Raw genomic sequence first — 21,896 nt, 5'->3', positions numbered from 1 at the left:
GTAGAGTAATCGCACTTCCTTCTTTTTCAACAAATAATTAGGGATCACCTTATTGAAATTGCTCCATTTATTATTCTCTCTAATGAATTACATTTTTAGGGGTTCTTGAAAACTCACCAAAACGTGCACACGATTCAGGATGAAAAATGTGACATTTTGTGGGTTTTGCGCTCAGGTATGAAAAATTGGCTCCAAGCGCCCCAAACAGTTGTCAAAGTAAAAGCTCCCTCCTTTAACTTTCACATAGAGTAACTTAAATTTATTGAGACATAAAAAGCCTCTTGGGGCGTGTGCCCGTAACTCAACAGGAAGTCAGCAATTTTGAATTTACTGTGCAAATTTAGTACACTTTTCATTATTTCAAGGCATCGTACTTTAACAAAAGCCTCCTAGAGATAACATTCGATCGATTTCAAATTACTTTTGTGTAATCTTAAGACCTCATCGATGAAAACTTATTAAAATCTTACATTTTTGTTGAAAGACGTGGGCGTGGCGCGACAGCCATTTTGTGCGTTTCACCATGAAATTGTAAATTGTTGTAACTCGAGTGTACATTGTCCAATCTGCTCAAAAAAATTCTTGATAAGAGTCTAGGCCTGAGGACATCTACATGCCAATGCTGACTCATACTCGTAGCGCCACCTGCTGGCAAAAGGAAATCAACCATATATGACAAACACCATCTGATGCATGACATTTACAATGTGTGGTCTACACTTGATATTGAGCAACAAAGTGTGGGTCTTGTGGGTATACATCGCCACGCCCTTCCCTAACTCATGAACCGTTTGGTGTAGATTCTTGTGAGACACATTTTTGCACTCAGCAGGTAATTCCTTTTTCCATTGGTGACGGTTTGCCCCGCCACCTTTTTATAAATCATTAACCCTTTGTCATAGACGCTTATGGACAATGGAAATGATACGACACGTGCATGGTGTCTGACAGTCTCGCAAATGCACGGCCGTGCATATCCGCGTCTCGATAACAACCCCAATGTACGGGGAGATGCAAGGGCCTGTCCATCACTGCTTGCTGCTTTAATTAAAACTGTATTTTGAATTTAATGTTTTTCTTTTCTTTCACCCAGTGTGTAGACATGGCTGCTGCAAACTATCTGCCATCTGAAGATCAGTTTCTGTGCTCCATCTGTCTGGATGTGTTCACTGATCCTGTCAGCACACCATGTGGTCACAACTTCTGCAAGAACTGCATCAATGAACACTGGGATGCTAATGACCAGTACCTGTGCCCGATGTGTAAGGAGGGTTTTACCACAAGACCTGATCTGAGGGTCAACACTTTGTTCTCTGAGATGGTTGCTCAGTTCAGACAGTCAGCTCAACAGAAAGCCAGCAGCAGCAGCTCAGAGCAACAAGTGTCCAAACCAGGAGAAGTTCCCTGTGACGTCTGCACTGGAACCAAACTGAAGGCCCTCAAGTCCTGCCTGGTGTGTCTGGCCTCCTACTGTGAGACTCACCTGGAGCCTCATCTGACCATGTCAGGTCTGAAAAGACATCAGCTGATCGACCCTGTGGAGAACCTGGAAGACAGGATGTGTACGAAGCACGATAAACCTCTGGAGCTGTTCTGTAAGACCGACCAGACGTGTCTGCATGCTCTGCACTGTTTTAGACCACAAGATGCATGATGTTGTTCCTCTGAAAGAAGGATATGAAGAAAAGAAGGCAGAGCTAGAGGCTGAAATTCAGCAGATGATCCAGAAGAGACAACTGAAGATTCAGGAGATCAAACACTCAGTCGACCTCAGTGAGGAAGATGCAGACAGAGAGATAGCAGAAGGTGTTCAGGTCTTCACTTCTCTGAAGGAGTCTGTTGAGAGAGGCCTGAATGAGCTCATCAACACGATCAAAGAGAAGCAGAAAACAACAGAAAAACAGGCCGAAGCTTTCATCAAAGAGCTGGAACAGGAAATCTCTGAGCTGATGAAGAGAAGCACTGAGGTGGAGCAGCTCTCACGCTCTGAAGACCACCTCCATCTTCTCCAGAGTGTCCAGTCCCTAAACATCCAACAACCTCCACTCACCAAGGACTGGAAGCAGGTCAGCGTCTTTCCATCATCATATGAGGGGACTGTGGTGAAAGCTGTGGTTCAGCTTGAGGAGACACTCAGTGAAGAGATGAAGAAGCTGGTTGAAGCTGAGCTGAAGAGGGTCCAGCAGTATGCAGTGGATGTGACTCTTGATCCTGATACAGCACATCCTAAACTCATCTTGTCTGATGATGGGAAACAAGTCCAACAATCATGTTTTGGTAAGGTTAAGAAGTATATCCCAAACAACCCAGAGAGATTTTCTCTCATTCCCTGTGTTTTAGGAAAGCAGAGTTTCTCTTCAGGCAGATTTTAATTTGAGGTTGAAGTTAAAGAAAACACTGACTGGACTTTAGGAGTGGCCAGAGAGTCGATCAACAGGAAGGGAGACATCACAGCGAGCCCTCAGAAAGGTTTCTGGACTATAGTGTTGAAAAATAAAAATGAGTACACAGCTGGTACTGACCCTCCTGTGCTTCTCTCTCTGAAGTCTCCTCCTCAGAAGGTGGGGGTGTTTGTGGATTATGAGGAGGGTCTGGTCTCCTTTTATGACGTAGATGCTGCAGCTCTTATCTACTCCTTTACTGGCTGCTCCTTCACTGAGAAACTCTTCCCATTCTTCGGTCCCAGTCTTTACAATAAAATGGTGATCACAACTTTGCACCTCTGATCATCTGTCCTGTCAAAGTAAACTAATCACTGTGTGCGATATCAGAAGGGCTGAAAAAGGTGACTTTTATACAGCCCCCCCTCCCCACGAGAAGAAAATAAAGGAAAAGACAAAATTTTCCCAGTGCTAAAACAATACTTTTAAAACGGTGCTGGTGCCTAAACCAATACTTTTAAAAAGATTATATATATATATATATATATATGTGTGTGTGTGTGTGTGTGTGTGTGTGTGTGTGTATTTTAAAAAAAAAGGAGCACAAAACGACAGTCGGCGACATTAAAGAACGGCTTGTGTATTGCTAAGGCCATAGGGTCAAAATGAAATGATTGATTAAAAGTGTAATAACAATAACTTATAACAATGACTTATTTCACCAGTAAATTCCTGTTAACTGACAAAAACAACCACTGGATGGGAAAAGGGTATTTTACAATAACTTTGAATGCACCACGAGGCTGGTGAGGCGAATTTCAAGTGAACGCAACATCTGTGTTGTTTTTCAGACAACGGCAGCTACAGTCTGGTGTTAGAATCCTCTACAGTGAAATACAGACAGACTTTACACCGTTTAGCTGTCAGCAGTTTAACCGTGTTTAATCCAGCTACTAGCTAGCGGTAGGCTAACGTTACCTGTTGTCGAGTGCAGTGTTAACTAGCGTCACGTGCGGCGATGTTTCTGTTGCCTGTAACGTCCGTTTCGGAGCATCAGAGAGAAGTGCAGGCATTTAATAGCAAGATAGCCTTGCCAAAATCCTTCACATTGAACTAACATTGTAGGCTAACAACACAATTCGCTGATCTTACGTTAGCTGACAAGCCAACAAGCCTGCTTTCCATTATAACGTTAACGTTAAACATGGAAACAACAACGTTAGCGAAAACGTTAGCGAAGAACAATTATACTGTTGGCAGATAACAGCACTTACCTCAAAACTAGTGATTGTGATTGGCCAAATGACTCGCGTGACATAACACCAAAGATGTTTTATTGCGAAGAAGACCGCAGTACGTTTTTGAAAATTGTACCCCCCCCCGCAAAAATAAAAACTCTTCGGATCCACACGATTCACGTGGATGACATTTTCCCATTCAAAAAGGCAATTTTCGCCGAAAAGCAACTAGTTTGCAGGTATGGTTATTTCATGTATTGATAAATTATTACTTAAGGGAACAAATGTATATATTTCTAGTTTGCAAAAAAAAAAAATGATGCGGAATAACTTGATTTTTTTTTCATGTTTCTCTTCGATGTAGAGCCACAGAAAACATTGCTGAATATATATTTGATTCTTAAAGCTTAACTTAAAAGTATAAGGCCTATAACATGCCTTTAGTGTCTACAGAACACAATGTGTGCTGTTATACCTGGTATGAAACGCTATCCAATGCTATGCTAACATCCAACAATTTTATTTTTTGTGTGAAAAGTGTTTTAGTTAATGTTTTTATTAGTTGTGTGCATACTGATAAGATAGTTAATGAATCAAAGAAATCTGTAAAATATGTGATTGTAAAATAAAAACCCTAAACAACAAGATTAAAGAAATGTATTATTATCAACATAGCAGTCTTTTAATCCTGAACTACAGACAGACAGACAGACAGACAGACAGACAGACAGAGTAAAACCTCCTGAGTGTCTATGAGGAACTCCAGAGATCATATCTTCAGTCTAAATAAAGATTTCTTGGTTGTCACTCTCATGTCTAAAACATCTGTAAGAAAAACTGGACGAGTTTTCTTATTTCAAGAATCATACCGAAGGCAACTATCCTTTTCTTTTATATTTGGTCTTTAGTGGTTAAAAGGCCCAGGCTAAGACTAAAGTATACAACCATAGGCGCCGATTTATGTTTTCCTCCGTGGGTGCTCAAGGGGCGCACGCCCTTTAAAAAGTGGATTTTAAAATGTTGGCATTTCAGAACCGTAGGAAATGGACAGCGACATACACGAACAAACACGCCTATTAACTGGATAATGAAGCCGTAAAGTAGGCTATCTTTCAACTCAGGACAGCGCCACTTCTCACAGATAGGATTGGAGATGAGAAGTTCAACTGACACGTAAACGTGATCAGCAGGGGACTGACAGCGACATAACCAACTTAGCACCAACTGCAATGTTTAATTTTAAATGAATGTAGCCTGCTGGCAGTCTGGCACACTTGGGTGCTCAGGATTTTCGGCGCCTATGTATACAACCAAGGGAGCAGGATGAGCTTATATTTGGATTAAAATCTAAAAAAAACAGCTGTTTTATTTGGTGCTCAAAGTTGTGCATGGAAATCACCATGCTTTTATATATCAGCCTTTACAAGACACATTTAAATAGTTCATAAATGATAATGTAAAAACGGTGCTGGTGTTATTTAATGCAATTTTAAAAAGGTAAACACCATAAAACCTCATTTTGATGGTTACACTACCACACAACGGGGGGAGGGGAGCAATGGACTTTTCAGCATGAGCCTGTCTCTCTCAGCCCCTGCCATTATTTATTTATTTATTTATTTATATATATATAATTATTATTCTGTATCTGCTGTACACCTGACTGACTGTCTTATAGGCTATATTAGCCCTCCTACACAATCTGGACTGTGGTCATAACATCTACATCTTATAACTTATTCCCTGTTATATATTGTTCTTAACGTATATTATTTATTTTCTTCTTTGTCAAGCAATTCTAATTCTATTATGTTTACATTCTTGTCTTTTCATAGTTAATATTTAATAATAAACTATTGCACTGTTCAATCCCTGCACTGTTCACTTTTGCACTACCACCATTGCACACAGTCTACCATAGCACCTTTAACTCTTTAAATGTGTCTGTCTGTGAAACAACAAGCTTCCATGTACACCACTTCCTGGTGTTATGGCACAGAGCGACCACTGGATGGACCACAACACAAAGAGATAACCAGCATGGAGTCACTGTGCTGTTCACCAAACACTGATACACCTTCCTGATGACTTTTTACAATTGTCCTGATAGTTGTTTGGGCTGCTAGTAGTGTAGAGTATTCTTAACTCTTCCACTTATCACAGGGTGTCTACACAGCTCAGTGCTTCCCCTCAAACAAAGTTAACGCGCAAATAAGTAGGGTACAGTATTGCTTCACCTCACGTTAGGCTGGGGAAAACTTGTATGTCTCTAAAATCATGTCCAAACATGAGGAAACGAAACCTAACAACAGAGCTGCAGTAAGAGGAGGAGCAACACTGGAAAGAGGAGAGCTTCAACGTCACACTCCAGAAATGAAAGTGAAGTTTGTCAGAGTGTCAGCCACGCTGCAGTCGAGACAAGTCTCTGTTTCTCTCTGAAAGAAAAGTCAAACTGACTTCATCAGGTCTTTCTCAACAACACAGCAGAGTCTCTGCCAAACACTGGTGAGTACAGCTGATCAGATTTACACTTTCTACAACCAGGATTAACACTAAACTTCAGCTCTACTCAGGCAGGAAGTTCCTCTCTTTTAATTTCTTGTGAAATTGGTAACAATATAACTATGGCTGTTTGTCTACAGGCCCACTATACAGTAGATCACTTTAACAGCTTTAAACAGTCTCTCTGTGTCGGTTCTCAGGACTTTAGGAACTTGGAAATGAATGTCTGTGGTTTGGAGTTAGGCACTCCTATTTACCTGCTATTGTTATTAGTTACTGATTACTTACCTACATACTGCTTCCTCTATTTCTATTGGCTGTTTCATACCAAAAGCTTCCCCCCAGGGAACCAGCGGGACGCTTTTGACGTGAAGCAGCAAGAGGAAATGCAATGTTTGTCATAAAGTAAGCAGAGTAGGGACTTGTGATGGTGTAAACATTTCCAATTTTAAAATTGTCGGCCGATTTTCCAATCCTGAGAGTCTCCACACACAGCGATAAAAAATCACGGTCTAACAGTTTTGGTCGTACGGCGTGTGGTGCTCAGCACACGGCAAAATCAACGATCACACACGAACCGATCTGACTCCCGAGCATTCCCAGGTCAGACGGGAAATCTCGCAAAATCCCTCGAGATCAAACGTGACTTCAGAGTAAACAATCATGGCGGATGAAGAGGATGCAGTGGCGATAGTTTGTGGTTTGTTTTTAACCGAAAAAAACCGTGATTCCTCTCCTTGTCATTTCGGTTATGATATTCTTTACACGAAACGTTGTACAAACATTCACGTGTTGCCACAGGTCGACGAGTTGGTCCTCCATCTCCGACGTCCACCGGACTTTCTGGTGCGCCGTGCCGCCGGCTGTTTTGATGTTGTTTCCCGGTGCTTTCATCGCCACCTCTCTTTCTGATTGGCTACACGCCACAGTCCACAGGCTGCGTGCTCGTTTGTCCCCGGGGGGACACCACACACCAGGAGAAATCGGGCCAAAACAATCCAACATGTTGGATATCCCCGATTTGAGATGGGAGCGGTCCCGACGTCCTTCCGAGCAGACGAGAGCAGTCTTAACACACCACACACGGCAGGAATATCTGATCAGATTATTTTACCATAATCGGAGCATCCTTAAGATTGTCGCAAGGGGTGAATCGGGGCTAAAATCGGCCTAATTATCCTGCCGTGTGAACCAGGCTTAATGAGGGAGCATAAAATTAGAGTGTAGCTACTCCAGACCACCTGGTGAAATTTGTCTTGGACACAGTGCTACAAGCTGCTGCTTCACAACATAAACATGTAACAGAAAAAACATTAAAATCAACATAAAATAAAATAAAATCAACATAAACATGAGATCAACAGCACAGACAACATCTGAGGAATTAACTGTAATTATTAAACTGCTAAAAGTGCAAAAAATGCTGGTGTATTTATTGCATTGATTTACTATTTATTTATCAGTCCTTCCAGAAAAACACGGAGTTTTTTTGTGATTGTTGCGGGCAAAAATCCTTGATTATGCGGCACGTTTTCTTAAAAAATGCGATGGAATATGCGGGATATTTATGCAATTTTATGCGATGAAATTGCGGGAACTTGCAAAAACTGTGGTTTGATGAAAAAGAAAGAAAAAAGTGATTCCCCCAATACTTTAAAATATTAAAAAAATAACTATATATATAACTATATTTAAAAAAATAGTTCACAGATATTCACTCATCGCAATACGTAAACAAATAAGATACAGAAATATATACAAATAATATAATATGAAAGTAAAAATAAAAGTAGCCTAATAGTCTAAACAGAGGGAAATAAAAGATACAAAAGACTTTCAAAAATCGTTAATAATATAGACAGCAGGAGCACTTAAAGAAATTTGAGTAGACATCAGATATTAAGATAGCTTTCTTATTAGATACCAACTTAAGAGACTCAAAGTAAATGTAAAATTCAACCTCCAACACGCAGCTTTTGATGATGTTCACGTCGCGTAATTACGTCACTTCATTACGTCACTTCATTACGTTCTGTTCTTCATTAAGTACTGCTCGTGTGAAGTAAACGCAACATTTTTCAACTTTCTGCTAAGATATATGTGACTTTTTTGCAACGAAAATGCGGGGATTATGAAATCATGCAAGCACCGCATATTTTGCGCGGAAATCTGCAATTTATGCGGTAAAATTGCAGATTTCCGCATAAATATGCGGACTTTGGCTGATTATGCATTGAATTATGAGATCACATAATCATGTTTTTCTGGAGGGACTGGTTGGAGTTCAGCAGCTTGATGGAAATTGGGATAAACGATAACTTTAGTCCAGGGATCTTCAACAGGGGGTCCGGGACCCCTAGGGGGTCCTCATAGTCAATGAAGGGGGGCCTCCAAATGACTGTTGATTTTTGAAAGTTTTTTCAAATGATCCAACATATTATTAGCAAATATAAATCCCCACTGCTTACTGGCCTATTGGTGAGGTATAGTCACTAAGGTAGCCATCCAAAGATACAGTTAATCCTAAAGATTTACTGTGCCACAAGTAGGGCTGAACGATTTTTGAAAATAATCTAATTGCGATTTTTTTCCCCAAATATTGCGATTTCGATTCGATTATTTTTTTAAGCTTTGTCTTCTGTATTATTCAACAAAGAAAAACAAATCATTTTATAGTATGAACAACACACAATTACACACTAGACAGTTAAAAAAGTAAAATTATAGTATATACACACACACACACCAGTGTATTTTTTATTTTTTTTACAGTCTCCAGAGAGGAGCTGCCTCCAGCCCCTCCCCCTCGTGAAGTTGCGTGCTGCCGTGTGCACTTGTTCAGAGATGCTATCGTTACGTTAGCATGTTGCTGGTGTTCTTGTTCAGAGAGGCTATCGTTACGTTAGCATGTTGCTGGTGTTCTTGCCGTGGGATTAACTGGACTAATAAAACTGTTGAAACACCGCGGCCACGCTGCTGTGGAAGCTCCCCGAACGTCATTTATCAGTGTGGTTGTTACCCCTCTCAGTGGCAGCTCCTCCACTCATATCTTTATAACGGAGCTAACCGCTAACCGGAGCTAACCGCTAATCAGAGCTAATCGTTGCTAACCGAGCCTTCAGTTCTGCGTGCCTGTATCCATTAACTGCACGTATGGACTCGAACCAGAATAAAACCCTTCATTTTATTAAAATGGCTGTAAAAGTTTTAAACTACAACTCAGAGTTGTTTGAATGACAGAAATCAGCTCCAGGTACGACGTAGCGTTAGCGTGCTAGTTGATGCTTTCTCTGCGGAGTGCAGACTGATTTGCTCTCGCGAGTCATGTGACCAAATTGCAGCCTTTGCGATTAGGAAATCGCGTTTTAACATATCGCGATATTATCGCAAATGCAATTAATCGTTCAGCCCTAGCCACATGTATGTTTTAAAATGATTTATAAAATCATGGCAACAATTATAAAGGCTATTTAAATAGCTTAGTATTCTATGCAAAAATGGTATGTATAAAGGCTTTTAGGCCGCCCTATACGTTATTGTAGGCCCAGTTTAATATACTACTTCATTTTATACAATATATCTAGTAGCGGGTCCCTGCTCAATCTCTCAAGGGGTCCTTGGCTTAAAAAACGTTGAAGACCCCTGCTTTGGTCGGTTTGTTTTACATCTCGGCACACAGAATCTTTTTTCTGATTGCAGAAATTCATATTCAGGAAAGAGAGGGTGTAGAGAGTCCGCAGTGATTCTTTCGGCTTGTTTTCTAAAGGTAATGCGCCTCTAAGCTATGACTGTTTTTTTCCTGCAGTGTTTAGACCAGGGGTCTCAAACTCCATTTACCTGGGGGCCGCTCGAGGCAGAGTGTGGGTCAGGCTGGGCCGCGTCAAGTATTCAACAAAAGTATTCTTTGTTTGCTTTCTTAAATAAATCTTGTTGCCTCAATAGACATTTTTTAAGATTGGCGACCCGGTTTTTTCTCTCCTCTCCCTGGTATGCTGTATACTCCTCAGCATGTCTAGTTGAGTAATGACGTCTGATGTCATATTCCTTGAACACCGCAACTTTCTCTGTGCGTATGAGACATGTAGGGGTGCCCCTGTGCTCGATAACAAAATATTCCGTCTCCCACTTTCACTGAAATTGCCTGAGCTCGTCGCCAACCTTTCTCTTTGAGAGAGACATGACTGGAACTGGGTGATGGCAGATATTTTCCGTCACTCTGGAAGACGTTTCAACCAAGCGACTAACGTTGATCCTTCCCCAGGTACTTCACGGTTGGCTAGCTTGACAACCGTTGACAACAAACGCCGCAGGAAGCGGTCACGAGACTAGCTATGGTAGCCCGTAAGTGATAAAAAAAATAAAATAACAGCGTGGCAAGCGCGGCACACGCAACGACTCAGCAAACAGGTGCGTTTCAGAACAACGCGCGAGCCGCACTGACACTACACTTTGATGTCAATTAGGGGGTGGCCACAAAATATCATCGCGAGTTTGAGACCCCTGGTTTAGACTTTGCCATGTCTTCTTCAGCTCGCAAATTTGGTCCGCTTAAAACCTGCTATTCACGTGGATTTGTTGTTTAGTATCTTTTCTTTTATTGTCCATATTATTCATGTGGATTTGTTGTTTTATCATCCTGTTTATGATGTATGTGTATGTTGTGTGTGATGTCTTTATGAGAGAAGACACACCAGCCCGTTAATTGGGCGTCGGGCTGTCTGGCGAGGTCGGTGACTCAAGTCTGTTCGGTGTGTCCCGTGCCGTCGGCCATCCGAGGAGCCGTCGGCCTTCATTTGGGCCGACCTGACATGTTCAGTCGGGGACAGGGCAGTCGGGACTCACCGGATATGGGGAGCAGATGAGCTCAAAATCTGAGGAAAATCTTTTAAACTGACCTTTGTTGATCTGAAATGAAGACAGATTCAGCAACTGCACGGCCTATTTCTCTCTTAAAATGTTTTCAGAAACACGTTTCGGTGAACTATTTTAGTCCAATATGAGATCGTATTCTGATCGAGCCGCCATGACAGTCTGGCTGTGAATTTCCAGAGAAAAAAGAACCACGTGACGCGTTCGTCCAATCAGCTGCCGGTTTTCATTTTCTGGGAAATAATCAGACTGTTAATGGAAACAATACAGAGCAGCGCCGCCTGCTGCTATGGAGACGTGTTACGTTTCGCGCACGCGCAGAGCGTACTCTCAAGTCGGCGTCGCCTCAGTGTGTTCTGAGGCATTTTTTTGGACCTCGGGGACCCGACTGATCAGTTCGACTGGCTTTACTGCCGACGGTCGGCCGTCTGGTTGGTGTGTCAGGGCCCTAAAGCGTAACTCTCGCCAAAATGCAACCTAGGGTCTTTTTGTGAATGTACCCGAGTCAAACAACAAGAGCTATGGTGAGTTGTTCAAAACCTTTCTTTCTTTTTAGTAAACTCTGTGAACACAACCAATGTTCTTAATGCTTTCCTTAAGCTGTAGAGCCCCTGGTGAGACTTGGAGCAAAGTCTCATGTTGTGTTGAGCCTTCTTAGCGTTTTAAAAATATCTATTTTGAGGCTAGCATCAAAGTGCCCCTAGCACTCCCATTCAAAAGGCCATTTGACCCAAAAACGAAAATACGGTACGGCTCTTCCGTCCTAAATATGCTTTTAAACGAAAGTTTGACTCAGGTACATTCACAAAAAGCCCCTAGGTTGCATTTTGGCGAGAGATACGCTTTAAGCTAAGTATCCATCTATCCATCTATCTATCTATCTGATAAGGTTTTCATATTGGCGCAGCAGTTTGTTTTCTTTGTGACTAAGGTCCTGGTCCACACGAACACAGGTATTTTCATAACCGCAGCTTTTTCTAGACGGTTAGGTCGTTCGTCTACACGCCAACGCAGTATCAGGTCACTGAAACCGAACCTTTTTCAAAACTCCTGCCAGGGTGAAGATTTTTTTAGAAACTCCAGTTGCATTGGTGTCGTGTAGCCGGTGAAAACGGTGTTTTTTTTTGGCTTGTGACGTCGGAGTGCGCACTGTTGTCTCGTTTATTTGACATCAGATTGTGCGCCGCTATCACCTTTGTTTACATGAGACGGATCTCTGCAATGGTGGACGTAGCTAAGATGATGCTGCTAATAACTGTGCTAACAGGGCTTGTTACATACTGTATATACAGATACATGCACACAGTTCTCCCATTATATTGCGGAGCAGAGGTGTCAGAACTGCAATACCTCGGAAAGTCACTGCTTATGACTACACTCCCACAGCACAGAACTTGCCACCATCATCGCCGGTTTGGGACGAGGCAGACAAGACCCGGTCGGACCTCTATGGGAACTTCAGGCTTCTGATTGGCCAACATGGCTTAACGGTTAGGGTTATATCGCTACCTGTTGGTTTGGCATGTTCTTGACACCACTTGATAGCATGTCTTTACGTTTTCATGTGGACGGAGGTTTTTTTAAACCTTGCTTGTGTGGATGAGATTTTTTTTTTAAATCGAAGGAGAAAAAACTTTATAAAAATACTTGTGTACGTGTGGACGAGGCTTAACTCTGCCATATACGATCTCATCTAGGGCTGCACAATATATCGTTTTTTTATCGTTATCGCATTATCAACTGGCGCAATATACACATCGCGAAAGGCTGCAACATATCGCGATAGACATATTTTTTTTGTGTTAGTTGAAAGAAAATATCAGTAGAAAGTTAAAAGTGGCGCTTTCGTCCTAATTATGTTTTTAAATTAAAGTTTGACTTGAGTACATTCACAAAAAGACCCTAGGTTGCATTTTGGCGAGAGTTACGCTTTAAGCGGCGGCTAGTTTTACCACAGAAATAAGAGCGGCGGTGAGCTTGACTGCAGTCTATTCCTGTGAGAGAAACATTACAAGCTGCTACGGTTTGCTGCTCTTCTGCATAACAGATGGTAAAGTACACCTGACTACAAGAGATATAGGGCAAATCTTTTTCTTGAGTTCAAATATTTCAACTCACGCAAATTCCTAGTGTGAATTACGTGAATCTCTGCATTGACTTTGTATGTAAGTGCGCCGCTGAATTTGTGTGAAGCTTGTTCGGTGTGTATGCACCATCAGAGTGACTAAAATTATGTTGGCTGCTTGAAGCATGGCGCAAATATCCCATCCCTATCAAAACGTGCATGCATGTATGCAATTAAAAATGACCTACTGTACTACTGTACAAGTATTTTTCAAGTATAACATACTGTATATACTATAATAAAAACTATTTTAAATAAAATGTTTTTCTTTTTTTTTTTACCCTATGTGTAGATATGGCTGCTGCAAACTATCTGCCATCTGAAGATCAGTTTCTGTGCTCCATCTGTCTGGATGTGTTCACTGATCCTGTCACCATACTATGTGGTCACAACTTCTGCAAGAACTGCATCAATGAACACTGGGATGCTAATGACCAGTACCTGTGTCCAATGTGCAAGGAGGGTTTTACCACAAGACCTGATCTGAGAGTCAACACTTTCATCTCTGAGATGGTTGCTCAGTTCAGACAGTCAGCTCAACAGAAAGCCAGCAGCAGCAGCTCAGAGCAACAAGTGTCCAAACCAGGAGAAGTTCCCTGTGACGTCTGCACTGGAACCAAACTGAAGGCCCTCAAGTCCTGCCTGGTGTGTCTGGCCTCCTACTGTGAGACTCACCTGGAACCTCATCTGACAGCTTCACGTCTGAAAAGACATCAGCTGATCGACCCTGTGGAGAACCTGGAAGGCAGGATGTGTACGAAGCACGATAAACCTCTGGAGCTGTTCTGTAAGACCGACCAGACATGTGTCTGCATGATCTGCACTGTTTTAGACCACAAGATGCATGATTTTGTTCCTCTGAAAGAAGAATATGAAGAAAAGAAGGTAGAGCTGGGGAAGACAGAGGCTGAAATTCAGCAGATGATCCAGAAGAGACGACTGAAGATTCAGGAGATCAAACACTCAGTCGACCTCAGTGAGGAAGATGCAGACAGAGAGATAGCAGAAGGTGTTCAGGTCTTCACTTCTCTGAAGGAGTCTGTTGAGAGAGGCCTGAATGAGCTCATCGACACGATCAAAGAGAAGCAGAAAACAACAGAAAAACAGGCTGAAGCTTTCATCAAAGAGCTGGAACAGGAAATCTCTGAGCTGATGAAGAGAAGCACTGAGGTGGAGCAGGTGTTACGCTCTGAAGACCACCTCCATCTTCTCCAGAGTGTCCAGTCCCTAAACATCCAACAACCTCCACCCACTGAGGACTGGACAGAGGTCAGCGTCCGTCCATCATCATATGAGGGGACTGTGGTGAAAGCTGTGGTTCAGCTGGAGGAGACACTCAGTGAAGAGATGAAGAAGCTGCTTGAAGCTGAACTGAAGAGGGTCCAGCAGTATGCAGTGGATGTGACTCTTGATCCTGATACAGCACATCCCTATCTCATCCTGTCTGATGATAGGAAACAAGTGAATTATGGTGATGTAAAGAAGAATCTCCCAGACAACCCAGAGAGATTTTCTTATTGTGCTTGTGTTTTAGGAAAGCAGAGTTTCTTTTCAGGCAGATTTTACTTTGAGGTTCAAGTTAAAGGAAAGACTGAATGGGATTTAGGAGTGGCCAGAGAGTCGATCAACAGGAAGGGAAGCATCACACTGAGCCCTGAGGATGGTTACTGGATTATATGGATGGCAAATGAAAATGAGTACGAAGCTCTTGATGACCCTTCAGTCCTTCTCTCTCTGAAGTCTCCTCCTCAGAAGGTGGGGGTGTTTGTGGATTATGAGGAGGGTCTGGTCTCCTTTTATGACGTAGATGCTGCAGCTCTTATCTACTCCTTTACTGGCTGCTCCTTCACTGAGAAACTCTTCCCATACTTCAGTCCCGACGGTAATGAGGGCGGCAAAAACTCTGCACCTCTGATCATCTCTCCTGTCAGAGTAAGATTTTTTTTTATTATACACATGTATCCCATTACGTAGGCATTTATCTCCTCAACACTGCATTATGTCTCACGCCATTCAAACCTACGGTAAACCAACAGACGTTTATTTTACCTTTACAGGGTCGCTAGGGGGCTGAAGCTGATCCCAGCTGTCACTGGCCGAGAAGCGGGGTACACCTTGGACACCAGTGCCTTATAGGGGCAGCACAGGAAAAAGCCAGAGGACCTCGGAGAAAACCCAACGCTGACATTGGGAGAACATGCAAACTCCACACAGAAGGCCACAAGCTGGCCAGCGGCTTCGAACCCAGAACCGTCTTGATATGAGGCGATAGACCTAACTGCTGCCGCGACACCACATATCCCAAACTGCTTCAAATTTAGGGTTGGGTACCGAAACTTGGTGCTAATATGGCACCGGTGCCTAAACGACCGCTATCTACCGGACCGAAGTGCAACGCGGATTTCGGTGCCACTTAAATCTGCTCTACGATGCTCTGAAACAGACGTTAGAGGCAACGGGAGCATCGCTGCACGTGACGCTAGTTAACACTTCACTTGGCAGCAGGTAACGTTAGCCTACCGTTAGCTAGCAGCTGGATTAAACACGGTTAAAATTAGGGATGTCCAGATCCGATCACGTGATCGGAAATCGGGCCCGATCACGTGGTTTCAGACTCGATCGGAATCGGACGTTACCTCCCGATCAGGACTGGGATATATATGTATATATATTCTCATTATTTTTTAACACATCTATAGTTATGCGGTGGCCCAGAGTTAGACCCTTTTGACTCCACACAGAAACAGCAACGCGTGCGGCATGACATCACTTTGTTGCAGAGACGCTATTGGTTAAATGCCGGCAAAGTAGAACACGGGAGCAGCTTGAAGCGGAAAGCGCCAGTATGTCTGCGGTCTGGAGGGATTATAAAGTTGAATTATTATAGAAGTATCGGATCGGGACTCGGTATCGGTAGATACTCAAAATCAAATGACTCGGACTCGAGGGCAAAAAAACCTGATCGGGACATCCCTAGTTAAAATGCTGACAGCTAAACGGTGTAAAGGGTGTCTGTATTTCACTGTGTAGGATTCCAACATCGGGACGTTAAGCAGTGTGCAGCTGCCGTAGTGCCGTTGTCGGAAAAACAACACAGACGTGGTGCGTTCACTTGAAACTAGTAAGCCCCGTAGTGCATTCAAAGTTATTGTAAAATACCCTATTCCCCCATTTTTTTAAGTATTGGTTCAGGCACCGGCAGCGGTAAAAACCCTACTCAAATTATCATTTTTTGCCTATTTTTTTACATTACATGTCATTTAGCCGACGGTTTTATCCAAAGCGACTGACAATTTCTATATATGTCCGAGGTAACACGCCTCTGAAGAAACTAGGGGTTTAGTGCCTTGCTCAGGGACACATTGGTTGATGTATCACAGTGGGACTCTAACCCAGATCTCCCACACCAAAGGCGTATATGTGTCATCTACTGCGGTGCTTTGTCTACAGAACTAAATATGTGTTGTTGTTGTTATACTTGGTATGTAAGGGTTAATGGACAAGTTAACAAATAGAAAAGATGCCAACAGATCTATCTTGTCTGAAAGGTGGTTTAGATAATTACTTGTCACTACGGAAAGTTTGTATACGTCTTGTAGAAATGTACATATTAAGGCTGCAACTAACGATTATTTGCATAGTCGATTAATCTGTCGATTATTTCCTCGATTAATCGATTAGTTGTTTGATCTATAAAAATGTCAAAACATGGTGAAAAATGTGGATCAGTGTTTCCCAAAGACTAAGAGGACGTCCTCAAACGTCTTGTTTTGTCCAAAACTCAAAAGATATTCAGTTTACTGTCCCAGAGGAGAGAAGAAACTAGAAGATATTCACATTTAACAAGCTGGAATCAGAGAAATCTTATTTCTTTTAATAAAAAAAATGACTCAAACAATTAATCGATTATCAAAATAGTTGGCGATTAATTTAATAGTTGACAACTAATCGATTCATCGTTGCACCTCTAGTACCTATTCATAATTTGCATCTTAATTTTCTATCTTTTTACTGTGGTGATTTACACTTTAATGATTTTTTCTTACATGTATCCAACAGACATTTATTTTCACTTGCAGAAAACACAAAAGATAACAAATATGTTAAGATGCTGTTTGAGTCAATTTGCAAAAATATCTAGTTTTTATGTATTTCATTGTGTCATAAAGTGGAACGCCTATTACATGCCTACAGTATCTACAGAACACAGTATATTTCGTTATACCGGGTATAAAAAGTTAATAGATGCTAACAGAATTTTCTATCTTGTCTGAAAGTGTTTTGGTTAATTACTGGTCACTTTGGCCAATTATTTGTTTTTTTATAAATACTGGTAAGATTGCGTATGATTCAAAGAAATCTGTAAATATGTGAATGTAAAATAAAAACTGTAAAATAAACCAGTTGTTGAAGACAAGGCCTGAGTAAACAGTGACTTGAGCAGCAAACACTGAACAGAAAAGCTGGTTTACACAGAAGTTGTATTTCATTTAGGGATGCACCGAACCCAGAATTTTTGACGTTCGGCCGAATGCCGAATCCGAAACTGAACGCCAAATCCTCGTCCCATCCTCTGTCCATGAACACAGTGAACACATGAATGAAGTAAACAGTGACTGTCCTTCCTTTACCGTACCTGAAGTTGCTGCATTTTGGCTGCTGTCTGTAGATTCCTTCATGCACAACTCGTATTCTTCCAGATGTTTCCTACCAGATGTTGTAACAGCGGTGATGTTGTGTATAGTTTAGGGTCCTCGCCACCACCAGACTAATCAGCATTGCAGATTGAACATGTAGCTGGACTTGAAAGGCCTTCTTTTGACTGAAAGTACTGCCAAACATCACTTTTTCTGCTCACCAGTTCCATTTCCACTTTCTCACAGCCTACTGCATTGAACGCTCCACCTACGTAAACACCTTCCCGTAATCAACGGCGCCGTCATTACGCCGACCAGCGTAGCGCGCGGAGTGCAAGCGTAGGGTTCTAAGGTTCGGCAGAAACCGAACCCGTCAAAAAGCCCAATATTCAGCCGAATCCGAAGCCGAATCCTGGATTCGGTGCATCCTTAATTTCATTATTGCTACAGTTTAACACTAGAACGGCCATGACGGTCATTTTGACCGTTTTGAAATTTATATGTGTAATAACTTTGCTAAATAAAAAAATACAATCCTGCTGCTGCCTGACTTTTCCTAAAAGTCTGCATTTTAACTTAAAATTGTTTGTATATACATTACACAAAAGGCAAAGAAAATACAGTTACTTTTACCTATTTCGGCCACATACGGTCATATTGACCGCTCGGATTTTCGCGGTATTGTTTTTAATTTTTCGCGCGGTTGAAGATGCATCTCGGTTGCTTAGTAACTACCATAGTCTCTGTCAGAGAAACGTAACTAGCGGTCTCGAGTAACAAGTGTGGGCATCACCGATGGGCCGAAGGCAAAGCCAGAGTCGGTAACGTAGGATACTACGGCGTGGATGGACTCAGTTCTGAATCAGAAGGCAAACACCGGGCGCTCGCTCTGTGAAAGGCGCCGTACACGTAGATGGCCGGTGGCTGTTTACATGTTCATATAACTTTATACATCCTCGAACTGGCTGGAATCGTTGCACACATCCTCTCCAAGGAGTGCACCAGCAGTAAAATTGTCCGGAGGAAGTTTATGCAGCAGCTGGCAGAGGAGCTGAGAGCGGAGTTTATGGAGGAAAAAAGGGCCGCGGCGCCAATCCGAGCAGCGCTGACCACCGCAGCAGACACCAAAACGGAGGCAGTGCCAGGTTAGGTTATAGCTAAATGTTCAAATAAGATACTTTTAATTGTTATTTGGCTATTATGAATTAAGTTAAATGAATTTCCACACCATATTTTTCAGAATATTAATGTATGACATAATTACGGTTTACTATGAATTATTGAAACACGTATTACTACTCGTATAATTAAACTCGTTAAAATGTACATTTCGGTGTTATTACGTTTTTCTAAAGATATCCTAACACAATACATAATACAATATCGCAATTAGGTATTTATCATGAGAGATTATAGAGTTTGGAACCTGGCGGTCAAAATGACCGCTCACGGCAGTTCTAGCAGTTCTGGGATTCCGGCACTTCTAGTGTTAATGTTGCAATCCTTGAAATTTCAGTCCTCAATTGATTTGGTGACACCCCTGGTTACTGGTGGAAATAGCAAGTGTGGTTTAATACAACAGCAGACACTTGTGTTGAGCAACTGCTTGGTCAGAACTACAACAGAAGAGCAGCTGCAGCAAAAATAGACCAGGAGCATAGAAATAGCAGAGCTCATGCATCCAGTGAACATATGCACAGGCAAGAATGGCAGCAGATTGTTTTTTAGTAGCCTTTAAAAAAGCCCAATGTGACACAGCCATGTGTGGGGATTCCTCCAGAAGTGTCTTAAAAAGCACCATTTGGATGAGATCGTCACACACCATTAAAAGACGCCCTGTGGAGTGATAGATAGTTTACAGTCATGTTTACTGGCTTGCAGTCTTTTCTTTCTCTGCCTGTGCCGCCCACACCCTCTTGTGCTTGCAAGATACAAAGAAAATGATGACCCACTTATAAACGGGGTGCCTCCAGAGCGCTTCTAGAGGGCAAAAGCTCCACAGGGTACCTTATAATGTAATTTATTGGTTATTCTGTGATGGGCTGAGTGGGTGACTTCAGCAAGGCAGCTTTGATTTTAACAGGGAAAGCAGCTGCAGTGAACTGCTTTTCCTGAAAGAAAGAATAAGGGTGGGGGAGTCTAGGAGTGACGGCATCGGGGAACTCCCATAAATATCCCTGAGCAGCCCCCGTCAGCCAGACTGACCCCCGCTGCTCATGGCTCCCTGTTTCAGGCCGTCACCCCAGACACCTTGTCAAATACCAGTGAGGTTTGGTGAGTGCTGAGACACCTGAGAGCTGTCGATGTGACTTCTGGCAAGAGCCCAAAAGTCAACTGCAGTAATCAGAGACACTTTGGCCACACAACAGGGTCTAGACTTTCTCACAGAGTTTCCCCTATAACTGTACAGGCTTGGCGGGCCGCCAGACCAACGGGAACCCCCCCCACCAGACCAAAAATAACGCCAAATATCCATTGTGTTGCTCCTATATTTATTCAGCGTTGCACTGCCGTGAACTTCAGAGATGCATTGCCGTGAGTCTGTGAACAAGGCGACTGCCTGTGGTTAGTTCACGTCTGTAACAGCAGGACTGTTGACTGTCTGCTATCTTGAAAAGGTTAAGTGGAGATAACGTTGCCGGTAGCCTGGCGGTTACGAATGGGCTCGGTAATGTACGACACAGATTCGGTGATTTTAGCTGAGAATATTCTGTTAAAACAGATCGGTGATCCTGTTCTGTTTTGCCCTCATTGTTCGCTGTGAAGTTTGCTGGAAGTGATGCAATGTAGCGTTTTATGTCGAGTGAAAACTGCGCCAGACTCAATTTGAAAAAAAAAAACTGCCTTTTAAAAAGGTGCACTATGAGTTCCTGCATGGTTTCAGCGCGATTTAATTTTTTTCAGCTGCCTGCTCCCTGAATACACCGTGAAAAAGCCCGGTCTCGGGAGACAACACAGGGGTCGTAAACGTCAAACAGACGCTAGAGGCACGGGCTGTGCACCAGTGTATTCAGGGGGCAGGCAGCTAGCGGATCAAGGACAGATGCCTCACGCTGAAACCATGCCTGAACTCATAGTGTACCTTTAAATGCAACATGCTTGTAAGGAAATAACAGGAGTACCAGCTTTAAAAGTCACGCATTTTCTTCTAAAATAAGTGCCGTGCCGATCCGCCAGGCTAAAGCAGTCATCCGAGGGGAAACACTGGCACAGAATACAAAACCAAAAGATTTTGGTATCCACTTTCCAGGCCACAAGGTTCAAGAAAAGTCTGAGCCGTTTATGGAATTTAACAGGCAGCATGAGAGGCAGGTTTGGGGCCCTATCTTGCACCCGGCGCAGGGCAAAGCCCGACGCAAGTGTCTTTGCTAGTTTAAGACCGACTCAGTTGTTAATTTCCCGTCCAGCGCCCACATCGTTTAAATAACAAATGGACCTGCGCCCATCTGTGGCCCATGGGCGTGCTGGTCTTACAGGGAGGTATGTTCAGGTGCATTCTGGGCGTCCTGGTCTTACAGGGAGGTATGTTCAGGTGCATTCTGGGCGTCCTGGTCTTACAGAGAGGTGTGTTCAGGTGCATTCTGGGCGTGCTGGTCTTACAGAGAGGTGTGTTCAGGTGCATTCTGGGCGTGCTGGTCTTACAGGGAGGTGTGTTCAGGTGCATTCTGGGCGTGCTGGTCTTACAGAGAGGTATGTTCAGGTGCATTCCGGGCGTGCTGGTCTTACAGGGAGGTGTGTTCAGGTGCATTCTGGGCGTGCTGGTCTTACAGGGAGGTGTGTTCAGGTGCATTCTGGGCGTATTGCTATCTTGAGGCAGCGGGAAGTGATGGTACCATTGACCAACAAAAACCTGGTCTAAAGTCAATAACGCAGCATTTCATTGTTATTTTAACAGAGCATTAGTAAAATGCTCCTAGGCTCGTGCACAGCGCGCACACTATGCTTGTTACACACACAGGGACGCACAGCAGCACACACACACACACACACACACACACACACACACACACACACACACACACACACACACACACACAGCAGCACACACACTCTCAGACATGCAGAAGATTACAAATAAAAATATTACGGTGTAAATCCTCCATCATAACAGCAATGCTCCAAGGTCCAAACGCGCCTGGCTTTT

General features: G+C 42.9%; 2 protein-coding genes, 2 long non-coding RNA genes and 1 pseudogene across 5 annotated transcripts in view; 3 read left to right on the top strand and 2 right to left on the bottom strand.

Moving 5' to 3' along the window:
• Positions 1-2,741, top strand: part of LOC116059220 — a 3,531-nt pseudogene extending 790 nt beyond the window's left edge.
• The window catches only part of LOC116059217 (E3 ubiquitin-protein ligase TRIM21-like), a 24,793-nt gene extending 9,304 nt beyond the window's left edge, over positions 1-15,489 (top strand). The window contains exons 1-2 of one of the 2 annotated variants that reach the window (XM_031312170.2): positions 13,749-15,047; positions 15,173-15,487. In XM_031312170.2, the coding sequence (XP_031168030.2) occupies positions 13,866-15,047; positions 15,173-15,181 (1,191 nt within the window). In that variant the 5' untranslated portion in view covers positions 13,749-13,865 and the 3' untranslated portion in view covers positions 15,182-15,487. Of the gene's footprint in view, positions 1-13,748; positions 15,048-15,172 lie in introns of those variants that run through there. The other variant, XM_031312173.2, reaches the window with a different exon arrangement.
• The window catches only part of LOC116059221 (calcineurin subunit B type 1-like), a 77,729-nt gene that overhangs the window by 31,576 nt on the left and 24,257 nt on the right, over positions 1-21,896 (bottom strand). The window lies entirely within an intron of this gene.
• LOC116059224 overlaps positions 1,293-21,896 on the bottom strand; it is a 22,165-nt gene continuing 1,561 nt past the window's right edge. Inside the window, exons 2-3 of the long non-coding RNA XR_004107250.1 lie at positions 10,355-10,361; positions 1,293-1,304 (exon numbers count right to left, since the gene is read on the bottom strand). This is a non-coding gene — a long non-coding RNA (uncharacterized LOC116059224). The remainder of the gene's footprint in view (positions 1,305-10,354; positions 10,362-21,896) is intronic.
• LOC118494802 lies at positions 15,623-16,187 on the top strand. The gene is made up of 2 exons (XR_004896996.1): positions 15,623-15,662; positions 16,093-16,187. It is a non-coding gene; the product is annotated as an uncharacterized LOC118494802 (long non-coding RNA).

This window comes from Sander lucioperca, chromosome 4 (assembly GCF_008315115.2).
Source record: "Sander lucioperca isolate FBNREF2018 chromosome 4, SLUC_FBN_1.2, whole genome shotgun sequence".
NCBI lineage: Eukaryota > Metazoa > Chordata > Actinopteri > Perciformes > Percidae > Sander > Sander lucioperca.
Note: the sequence above shows the minus strand (reverse complement) of the source record. Positions and strands in the feature narration are given on the sequence as shown.